Raw genomic sequence first — 12260 nt, forward strand, 5'->3', positions numbered from 1 at the left:
TTTTTTCCTATTGTGATCACTTGTTATTATCCTTTTAACTCTAACTTTGTCTAGACCACCCCATCTTCTAAATAAAATTCAGAGGGAGGGTCTGCCTCTTCATTCTCAGCCTGTTCCTCTGCACCCAGTTAAAGAGGTTGCTTGATTTTTGTCAGCATGATCAGGGTATAGATTATGCTCCAAAGAGGATAGTCTTTGGAAAATCCTCCAGGGTGGAGAGGAAGCTTGGATCTGAATTTCATGGTCTTGCAAGATTCAGATCCTGAATTTAATTTGGTTGTGACTTCTTCAAAGTATTAGCATATGTATTTTTCTGTTCAAATTGTTCATCTCCTTTAATGAACTAAGCTTAATTTCTGCAGTATTGATCTGTAGGTATTATGAAACAGGTGGGTTGTATGACACCTGAATGTGCTCTACTCGTTGTCCAGCAGGAGAGTATTGTCTTAAACCTTCTCTTCACCCCTTCACCCTGTCCTTCTGACTCCTTCTCTTCACCTGTGTACTCCTGATCACTGATGTTGATCTGGGGCTAAATATTCAGCTGTTATAATTCAAAATAGTTTTTTGGCATCAGTACCCAAATATCAAGCTGTAAGTACAATATGAGTTTGTCTTTTGTTTTGTCTTCTGCAGAAAGCTGTCATATCTACTTAAAGGGTTGGTCTGCTCCAGTGCTGTTATTTGGAGTCAGAAATTCTCTATTCTCAGATAGTTTGGGAGCTTGCTTAGGCCATCCCTTAGGATTTCAGACTCAGCATATTGTACTCAGTGTATAGTATATGTGCACACAGGCACAAAAACACATGCAGATATCGGAAAGAGCTAATTGAAGTGATAAACTGTGCATGTGTAGCTATCTGTGTTTGTATGTAGGTACACACATGTACACAGAGGCATTATGTACACACACATGAGCACACCCAGACATCTGAAAGAGCCAATTGAAACAGTAAAATTCCTAGCTGCTGATTTCTGGTTCACGTTGCTAGAATCCTCTTAGTGACTCTGTAATTAGGATTTGTTATAAGATTTGCACTAATTTCAGAGTTCGAAAGCTGATTTGTTTTTCTAATTTAAGTTTTAAAGTCTTCAGAGGTTATGTTGTTTTTCAGTAATATCTTTGGCAGTATTTTATCATTGCAAAGTGTAAAACTTCCTTTCTTAAAATTTGCTTTGACAGTTGGATGATTGTGTTTGTCTCCCTCTAGCTAAACACCCACAGTCACCATATACTTCAAAAGGAAAAGTTGCACAACTGCATTCTGAATTAACAAAGTATTTGTGTCAGAATTGGATTATAGGGATTGGAGTTAGAAACCAGATCCCTGAACCTGAGTAAATCAGAGCAACTCCTTTGACTTTAGAGAAGTTCTGAAGATCCTGGTGAAAATTTACCTTTGAATTTCAGTAGGTTTTCTCCGTTCATCAACAGCTAAAATAAGTAGAAATTTTCAGAGACCAAAAGTCATATGTGTCAGAATTTCATCAGACACTGAAACAGTATGAGGATTGATCATTAGTGTTTTTTGTCTCTGGAAAACTTGAGTAAGGACAACACTTTCATTAAAGGTGAAGAAAACAGTTTTTGATTTAACTGGAATAAAAATACTTTCAGTAAAAACCAGAAATTATTTCTTCAAAACCAAACAAATACACACCCAAAAAACTCATGCCAGGAACTATTCCATTCATAATTCTGGTCACCATAAAAATTGGCTGTGCAGACCTTAGAGAAGATATTTTGAAAATTGTATGTTTTAAGCAAAGTTTCCATCTCCTCCTCCAGTATAAATTGGCATATTTACAATGAAAATATGTTGAAGGTGATCAACTCTAGTGGTTTGATAGTTTCTCTATGTTAAAAGAATTTGCTGAGAAGACTTTCCTCTTTAATAGTTTTTAAAATATTTTGAATTTCAGAAGGACATATATTGCAAATGTAACAACTCCTGTCTTCCATGAACCAATTGATTTAAAATAATTAGTAATCCTAGAGAAAATAAACTCGTATTGCAGTGATGAATTCATTTTACTCAAGACCTCTGATCCTTTTTGTGGTTATTTATGATTGATGAATGCTTAACACCAGTGGAAAAATGTCTTTTTTTTTTCTGTTGTCAGTCTTCGACCTTTTGAACTCCGTTTCCTGAAGTCTATTGCTAGACCATTAATAAAGACAGATTTTTATTTTTGGCTTGGTTGTTCAACACTATTTGATTGAGATAATCTATTTTCACATAGTGCAAAAGTATAAGTGAAAGGAGAAACCAACTTTTTCAGACTTGCAAAAATTTGGCTTTTTCCATCCTCAGTCTTCCAAGATTGCTCTCACTAGATCTGCTAATGGCCTTTAAAGACCAAGTGTTCTTTCCGTGTTTTCCTTCTGGCTTAATATTTTTCTGTCTTCTTTCTATACTGGGATTGAATTGAATTTTGGAGTCCATGTGAATTTTCCTCTGTAATTCTTTCTTCTTCGGGTTTCTTTCAAATATGTTTTTCAATTGGGATCTGTCACTGGCTTTTAGACCTCTCTCGGTAGCTTTTAAAATGTTTCTTTGGTTATTTTCTTCTATTCTGCCTCATTCCATATCTTAATATGCATTCAGTCCCTACCACAGAAATATATATTACACATTCAAAACTCTATATATCAATCCCCTTTTCCTTCAGTACTAAATCTTTCTCAGTTTGAGTTCTGTTCATGTGACTTCTCACTGTTTTCATGATGAGTAACCATGAACATCACCATCTTTCTGGCCTAATATATGGGCAGTCAGGGAGTTTTCTTGCAGAATATTGTTTCTGTCCTGCACAGTCTCCTTAGTTCATTGTTCCTTCCCCAGGACATAAGCCAGTAGTCTTACCATCACATTCACTGAAGTCCTGTTCTTTTAGCTATGCTTCTCTCCTTTTCCATACTTTTGTCTTTGAATTTCTTCAAGGACTTACTCTCTGGTCTAATCTGGTGAACATGTTCACTTCACTTCTCACTTTGTTTTTGTTTCTGTCCTCACTTCCTGTGTTCTTTCCTACTTCTTTCACGTCTGCTTTTGTTCCACTTGGACAAATATCCAAAAAGAAACTTGTAGTATTTTTCATGATTTCCTTTTATGATTCACCAAACTCCCTGCAGATCTCTTGTTACAAGCATGTAGCTATCAAAAAAAATGTGATGAGTAGCTGAATTTGCTGACTGTCTGTCTTTCGTTAGCTGTTCCTTTTTGGGAATCTTTTGAATTTAATATTTCTTCCCATTGTAGCTTTACATATTTGTATTTTTGACAGTTATGAAAAATTGATTTTCAAAATATGGTCTTTTTTTATAGGCTGACACATTTTGACAGTGTGTTTTGACAAAAAGTATTGGACTTTGGGGAAGATAAATTTTAAGCAGTCTAACCAGAAAGATGTAAATCAGCCCCAAGAGAGTGCATTTTAGATATAAATTGTTTCTGGTGGTTTCCCAAAACAATATTAAAAAAAAGAAGGAAAAGAAAAAAAAAAAAGAGAACATTCTCTTGAATGAGGCACAAAGTTGTCCACACACTTCTGAAAGTCAAGATAAATCATTTTACACTTGTATGGAATGCAAACAACTCTTATTTTAAGCATCTGGCAGCATCCCAGACTGTCACCTGCAGTACAGCTTGACTTTGGAATTCACTTCAGATTGTGCCTGCGGCCTGCACTCCTACCCTCTACCTGAGTGACAGGTAGCAACGCTTCATTTAAACTACCAAATAGCATTTGATCCAGAAGTGTTTTCTGTACTATGTTAATGATGGGTTTCTCTCTCTAGACTTTACATATCCAAAACAGAAGCAGGAATATTTACATTTTAGAGGTATTCAAAATGCGTCACACATCCAGAAAGTTAAAAAAGAACCCACCTGCTTTGTGTGCTGTCATATTGCCTGATGGTATCAGGTGCATAGCACAATAAGGGCATGAAGGAAGTTGGCATGTTTGAGAAACTTGTGCATATATGTCTGTGATTTCTCTATGATATGTCTGTTACTGTAAAGTGGTGTTTTAAGGGACTGGAGTTGCTTGTGTTTTTTAAAAACATGCTGGGTTTAGTATATCCACTTAAAAAGATACCTGTATTGGATGCGTACTGAAGCTTGTGGCTATTTCATGGATGTCATTGGGTTTATACCAATGTTGAAGTATCTCCCAATAATTTCATGTTTCAAAGATTTTTAGCTGTATTTCTATAAATTGAACATCTGGTGAAAAGTGGAATATTAAGTGGAAAATAGTTGGCATGTGTGGTTATGAGCTGAGGTTTGCATTTTGGACATAACACTTACTTGCTTTGCTGATCACATTTGTTTAGAAAATTCTGGGGAAAAATACAATGTGTATATACATAATAACTATAAAGTCTTCATCATAAAGTCCTTTCAATCGCTGTACATATTTTTCCACTTCTGAAATCGTTCCCATTCTGATTCTTGGTCCTCGACAGAAAGGTTTGCAGCAAGTGTATTTTCACTGCATTGAGTTGAGAGTGACTTATTCAGAGTGACAACTCTGAATCAAAGAAGATGTGTTTCTTTTCTTTTTAACAAGTTACTCAGCTGTGATTCACGAGGTCCACAGGATGCATGCTTGCTGGTTATTTCAGTGAGTTCAGTGTCCAGATTGATAGGTGAGGACACAAATGATCTACATGTGCGTCTTCCAAACACTGATTGGTTTTCCAAACATTTGTGTCTTCCCGTTAGTATTAGGCAGCATTCTGCCTGCTCCCAGCTTCTGAGTTGTTGAGACATGGCTACCCTCTTCTGCCAAGAAAGCTTATTTTTTGCTGCTTCTGTTGGGATGCTGCTTTCTTTAAAAAATATCAATTTGTTTTAAACACGCTGTCACTTAAACAGAAGAGGTGATACAAACACACAGTGTAAATCCCGTTAGCTTGTCTTCCCTTCTCTGCATGTACTGCTGCAATGGAAAAAAATGCTGCATCAGTTTCTCTTGATATTATGACTTCTTCAGATTGACATGAGTGAATTTGAGTAGCAGTAATAGACAAAGAGTTTTTTAAGCATGAAGAGTAGTCTGACTCTTCATGAGTGAGAAAATCTGAAGAATGAAACAGGAAACAGGAGAATTTATTTGGAGGAAATACACTGAATTTTAAGTCACCAGAGGTGATTTAAAAACTTCAATTCTCAAAGCGTTGAAGAATCATATCTGTCCTAAAATGTTAAAAAAATGTAAGTGATTTGACAATCTCTGAGTTGCTTGATTATTATATATACATTGTTGAATTCTTAGGTTTGTATTCCACTGTTTTATATGTACCATGGTACTTTATTCATTCTTGGAGAACTCAGATTAAAGTTGTGATCTCAGACTTGCAGAATACTGAGGGAGGTAGTATTAGTAGGTACTGATAATAGCAGCTGCAGCTGGTCTTCCTGCTTCTGATTCTTCATAGTTGCAAGAATTTATAGACATGTTTATGTTTAGCTTAAATAATGTATTCCCAACCCATGTTTTCTAATCTACTAATGATTTGAGTAAAAAGTTTATATTCCTAAACTTCAAAATAAAATATTTGACAGTTCATAAGAAAAGTAATCGGCTTACTCTGGATTTTTGCTGTATTCGTTCAGTATCCATCTGATTTCCAAATGGAAAATGAGTTTTGGATATTGCTTCACTTTTTTTATATATACTATACACAAGAAGTATAGCAAAAACTAAAAAAGGTTTTTGGAAGCTCTCTCTAGTTGGACACCCTCTTTGTCCTCACTGTAGTGCACAGGGCCAGAGTTAATACCCACATGTGTTCCCTACTGAGAAATTCACAGTGAATCTGAAGCCTTTGGTATGTTTCAGAAAACTTTTTTCCTGGAGGCTTCCATTTTTGTAGTTTCTTTCCTTGGGTGGTTGTTCTTTCACCTTTTCTACTGGAAACAAGGTTGGATACCAGAGGAGTTGTGGAGTGAACATAAATCAGTTGGAGCTGGAAACCAAGGTTGTACTCTCAGCTGTAGAGACACTTTTTGTCGCATGAGCTTGCCTAAGTGAAGACAAGAAGTAATCAGATAAACTTCTAGGAAGGGAAATTGTAGTTAAGGTACAAGGAAAAAAATTTAATTATAAGGATAGTTAAGAAGAAAAATAGCATAATTGCAGATGGCGTGGACCTGTGTCATAGGAAAATTTCAGTAACCTCTGCAGTGACAGATTAGTCATACTGCTTGAGTGCTGGGAGATAAAGTCGATGACTTTGTAAAGGAGGTGACCTCCTTGCCCCTGGCACTGCTAGGATTTCTGATCGACAAACTTTGTACTAAAATAGGAGGAATGTGGTCAGCCACACTGAGAGAGAACTGGCAGCGACACAGGAGACAGAACGTTCTCAGACATTTCTGATTCTGGCTGTGTAAGTTCTGGTGTCTACCAAATGTACTCTGACCACAAGATCTGGAACTGCTATCTAGATGCTATAATAGGTTAATACAAGAATAAGGTAGCACTGTAGTTGTACAGACTTCAAAGTATAATTCAAAACTTTTACAGTAAAAAATTGAAAGCCTACTTGCCAGACACATAAAGTCAACACAAAACTGCCTGTGTAAGTTACTGTTGAGGAAATGGAATAGTTGCTTATCTTTTACTGATGTGATGTGTAACCAGATAATTTCCTTCCAATACCAGAATGGGATGAGATAATAAAGCAACATAAAGTAAATTGCATAAAAATGTATTTTTTTTTTTTTTTTTTTTTTAGTTTAGAGCAGGAAAAGGTTAACATTTTTTTTTCCTTCTGACGGCAGACATTCAGCACAAGTACTTCAGGGAGTACAAAAAACAAACTATATTCAGTGTGACTGGTTAGAAAGGAAAATCTGAGTAGTCACAAACTTTTGTTTTATTTTGTTGGGGTTTTTTAACTAAGTCTCCCAGCAATCTCATGACTGCAATATTACACTTTAGTTTTGAAGCAGGAGCTTGAATTAATTCAGTTTCAGTATTGTCAAATCTAATGCTAGTATAAGTAATATCAGTACCATATCAAGGAAAGCAGCCTCTGAGTTCAGTTGGTGCAGTAGGTCTGACATAACCTGTCTGATGTTTTAAATGGCCAGAGTTTGCATTAATGGAGTTTAAATGTCCAAGAGACATAAATATTCTTGCTCCCACTGAGTAGATAGATTTGTTTGCCTGCTCTGATTCTTACCTTTCGTATTTACCCATGGTACACTTGCAAAAAAATTATATCCTTTATGATACTTTTATTTTTTGTCTCTGTTTTGGAAAAAATAAACACCTTACTTTTTGCTGATACATCTGGTACTTTGAGTGCTTAAAAACAGCTCAATTGATTACTTTTGATTTAAAAACTTCTGAGAGGGAAATTGCATAACAAGACTGGGAGTTCAAATATGTGAGTTTTGGCAAAGAGCTGCGGAAGAAAGGCCTGGCTGTAGGAACCTCACAAGAAAAGAACTTGACATTTTGAAAAATTTTTATTGACCGGTGTGAACAGGGAACGGGAAGTCAAATCACTCTCACAGGCAATCTGCAGTCTCTTCCTTGCTGACCTTTAAATACCACTTAGTGTCATCAGAAAATCAAGGAAATGCTAACAACAGGGCTTTATATATGAGAGATATCTTTTGAAAACACACATAAGCTGACTTCCATTTTTGTGCACGTCTGTTTTTGTAAAATGGAATTCTCACAGCAGTACGGTCATATTTTAATAGATTAATCTTACATTTATTAATATGACATTAAAATTTTCAGAAGTATCAGAAAGATATCAGAACTTCTGTTTATTCTTGAAAAGGGAGTAGTTTGAAAAAGATGTTTTATAATTTCATTCTAGGTGATGACCTTGGAACACAGAATGGCCTCTGCTTTAGGCACTTAATCTGTCATGTGTTCAGCAGGCTATGGACTTTGGTAGTCTTGTAAAAAGCTGACTGCTCGGTGTCTTTTGAAAATGGGACTGGTATGCCTACCTCACCAGCTTACTCTGAGCCTTGATACTTCTGTGTTTTTAACAGTCCTTCTTTACCCTTCAAAAAAGTCTTTGAAACCTAAATTTCAATTAGAAGAGCTAGTAGAAAAAAATCCTAGAATTAAACTGTGCTTAACCCCAAAGAAAACATCTGGTACATTAGAACAAAAAAGAACATTCCTTAGATTTCAGAAATTTAATGAGGGAAAAAAACTAGCTGGCAAGTTTAGCATGAAACAGTGATGAAACCTGAGGGCACCATAAGTAGGTACTGCAGCTGTTTCTTGCCTCTTTTCGATATCTGCTTCATGGAATCAAAATGGACTTTGGTCCATGGTTATGCTTCAGTACATATTCCAGCCCCTTGCTGAACTGGAGTCTAGCCTGACTGCTGCCCTATGCTGGTGTATCTAGTTTTGTGCTGGGTTTGCTTTGACTTAATTCAGGAAAAATAAAAAACAGAACTGTTTCTTTTTCTTGCTAGTTTGCGTTAATTACTATCTGAAATGCTAGCTAAATGCTCTAGTACTAGTGGTCTACCAAAGACTGTGATTGTACAAGTTGGGAGACATTTTAAAAGCTTTTTATATAATTAATTTCCATTAATTTCCTTTTCATGAATTTATTTATCTTTTTTTTTTCCTTTTCCTCTTTTTTTGTTTGTTTGGTTTTGTTACCAAACACACAGATTCAATGAACTCGTTTGGATTCTGAGTAGAACACATGCTAACGTGTTTGTCAAATGAAACGGAGGCTAAGGGCGACTTTTTTAGCCAGCAACATTGGCTGCAATTCTTGAGGTTGGCTTTCCTCACTTACACTGCTGTAATTTGAGTAATTCAATTGGTTTTCTGATAAGAAATTAGAAAAACAAGAAATGAGAGATGGTTGGAGTATTTGGCATGTACATATCAAGTCCCTGCAATTTTGCTTGATTAATATTGCATGCTCTTAATAGTTGCCTTGCTAAACTGCCTGAAAACCAAACCTCCAAAATCCCATGATTTGGAAAGAAACTGCACTGCATCTAACACAACATAAAATATAAAATCTAGGTTCTGTATTGTCCATCTAGATTAGTTTAACAACAAAAGATGAACCATGCCAAAACCACTTGTGTCAGTGTTTTGTGTCTAAGGTTGTTTTTTTCTCTTAAAGCTAGTGAAAAGGACTACACACATGGGAGAGCCTGAAGGTCTGCCTTCAGTTAGACAAAGCTCTTATTGCTGAACGAGAGGGCTTCCAAAACTACTTTGAAATTATTGTCATTCCATTCCCCTGGAAGCCATGGTGGATTTTTATTTTAGGGGAAGTGTCTTTACATGAACATTCTTGAAATGTTTAGCAAGGGAATAATGGGCTTGATGTAAAGACTGCACTTGGAAAAGAAAGCATAGATGAATTTCCAAAGTGGTTTTTTTCTTTCATTAAAGACTTTTTATTTTAAACTATTTATAGTGTCATGTAAGTATTAGGGTTTTTTTTCCCCTGTATCTTGTCTTAGGAAATCCAAGCTTAAAAAAACCCAACCAACTTTAAAATGCTTCGTTGTTCATCACTGTATTCCTTTACAATGATCTGTTGCCTGGAAAAGGATTCTAGTAGCTTTTCAACCACAAGACCTTGAGATAGAATTGAGTAGGATATTAATTTTACCAGCACCCTGTATTTGTAGTGGTACTAGGGAAGTCTTAGGGAATTTTTATTACTTGTATGCATCTTTATCTCTTACCAAAAATTCCTTAACCTTTTTTATCCAGCAAGGAAAAGCAAAGAATTAATACAGTCACTAAAGCATACCTGTAGAATGCACTTTGAAATTCTTTTGTTCAGTTGTTTTATAAATGTGTGGAAAGAGGAGACTACTTCATCTTTACCCTGTGAATGCTGTCATTTCTGTAGGAGTAAACAAATTTCATTTGATAAAACCAGGTACAATATGCACTGAGAATGACTTAAAACTTGTGGTTTACGGATGAGATCATTATTTTTTCCACTGCCCAAGATGTAGGGCCAAGAAAAGACTGTATTTCTTTATAACATTAGACCTAAAGTTTTAAACCCCACCTTCCACTTTGAGCTTTTTTCTTCATTTACTAGAACGGAAAAGATGCTATTGATGCCCTTCAGTTCAGAGAAATTGATGATGAAAACGTTGTGGCCAATACTGCTTTAATCCTTCAGTAAAACTCTAGTCAGGTAACATGCTCTGTTTGTGCTAAACATACTATTCCAAGATGAAAGGTACTGTGCAGTGTGCAACATAAAATTTAACAAAAGTGTCCTAAGTCAGTGATGGTTATTACATGGTAAGTAAATGCAAGACAAGACACAAATTAATTTGCATTTCAGTTGCTTTCACAGGAATCTACGTGGAACTTTACCAGGCAGTCAGGAGCCTGTATTAGATACGTCTTTATTCCTTGCTCTATTTTTTAGCTCTTTATGCTTCAACAGTCCTAAAATTGTGGTTTTGAGCTTGCTGCCTCTAAACAAGCTCAAATTGAATTTGAATTTTACCTAAGCTTGCACTTCGTATTTGTAAAAAGGAATTATCATGCTATGTCACAAATTAAATTCACTGCAAGTTGCACTCCTTGAGGTATCCAGATATCCACCACAATGATGAGGGAGGTATATAATTGAGGCAAAACATTTTCCATCACTTTTCAGATTGGAGAACTTAGGTTCAAAGAGCTACTTTTTAAATAATTATTATTTATTTGTTATTCAAAAATTATGGCATTTGTGATAGCCATTATTTCCTGCCAGTACATAATCTGTGGTTTTGGACAAAATTCCACCAGAAGGCTTTATGTCCTTGGTGGGTGAGTTTTGCAAGTGTGGTAGCATGTTCTGTTGTGATAAGAACAGCTATATCAACCATTCTCATCAGTCTGTTTCCAGAACAGCTATTCTGCTCCAGGTCATTGTGAAGTGGTATCAGTGGTGATTCCATGGAAGATATTTCTGGGAAGAAGTTACAGTCTCATAACTTATTAAACAGTAAAATCTTCAATTTAATATGAAAGGTTTTCTTAATTAAAAACAGAAAAAGGTGACTCACAGATTTTGAGGGAAAAGTTTTTGCATGATTTTTATTAGCAGAGTTAAAAACAATTGTATTGAATTTTAAGAGTCAAAGCTAAAATCAAAATACACATTTTCAAGAAATCATATGTACTAGTCTTTCATATTTGTAGATTTAGTACTATATGACTGCATATATTTTTGTTTGTGCATTAATATAATAATGCATTGAGACCTTGATCTGAAATCAATTAAACTTTTTTCATTGATTTTATTAAGTTTTCAATGAGAACTAAAGTAATTTTTAACATTAAGGAATTATTTTAAAAGTTTTCTGCTTCTTCTTTCATCTGGGCCTCTTAAAACCCAGAGTTGTGCCTGTCAGTAGGATTTCTTTTCACCAAGTTAAATCGTTGTTTTTAGTATATTGTAAGTGATTATGCTTGATTCTGCATGTAAATTGGAAATAGTTCACTGGTAGCAGAATATCTCTTGTGTAAATCTGCAGTGAAGACTAAGGTAAATCAGACAGATTGTTAATAAAATAGACAAGCCTGGGATACTGACAGCATTTTATTAATACAACGTTCTCATTTAAGAGTAAATCTTGCTTCCAGAAATGTGTAATACTTGTAATTTAAATGCACCTGCAAATGCATTTGTATAACTGTAATTATGTGTCTTGATGAAGTTTATATTTTAAATAGCAAGCAGTAGTGTTCCCATCAATACTACTGTTAAACCACAGTAGGTGCTTATCATGCCTCCTGTATTATTAATACTGCCTGTAAGCTTTGTTCCACTTGACCTTTAGAAGTTCCAAAAGTTACAGTTTGCAATTCAGCAGGTTTGGCAGAGGTACATACATGATTATTCATATAATTGTTTAAACGGTAACCAGATGTGTCTTGTTTTTCTTCTTTCTTTCCCATTGTTTTTAAAGAGTGATGTTAATCCAAGATGTTAATCCATTTACAGGGTTTTTCCACAGCACCAAATTCCCCTTCGGTGAATTCTCGTTCCAGTAGCCTGGGTCCATCACTGTCCCTTGGTAACATCTCGGGAATGACAGCAAACCCAGAAGTGAAAAAGCGCAGAGCACCTCCTCCACCAGTTGTGACACCAGTGTTGCCGAACGTGGAGGTGAGAGGTCAAGAAAAGACAGTGGCACAGGTAACAGTGACACCACTGAATGGGCTTCTTTGTCTGATGTGCTGGGTACCATCATGAGATCTAAAGCCAT

At 35.6% G+C, this 12260-nt stretch overlaps 1 protein-coding gene across 2 annotated transcripts in view; it reads left to right on the forward strand.

Moving 5' to 3' along the window:
- COBL (cordon-bleu WH2 repeat protein) overlaps positions 1-12260 on the forward strand; it is a 155924-nt gene that overhangs the window by 70987 nt on the left and 72677 nt on the right. For both annotated transcript variants that reach the window (XM_027743588.2, XM_039378185.1), the window contains exon 9: positions 11996-12190. In XM_027743588.2, the coding sequence (XP_027599389.2) occupies positions 11996-12190 (195 nt within the window). The remainder of the gene's footprint in view (positions 1-11995; positions 12191-12260) is intronic.

The sequence above is a fragment of the Pipra filicauda genome, unplaced genomic scaffold, assembly GCF_003945595.2.
Source record: "Pipra filicauda isolate LSUMZ 115617 unplaced genomic scaffold, ASM394559v2 scaffold130_size2058158_pilon, whole genome shotgun sequence".
In the NCBI taxonomy this organism is placed as follows: Eukaryota; Metazoa; Chordata; class Aves; order Passeriformes; family Pipridae; genus Pipra; species Pipra filicauda.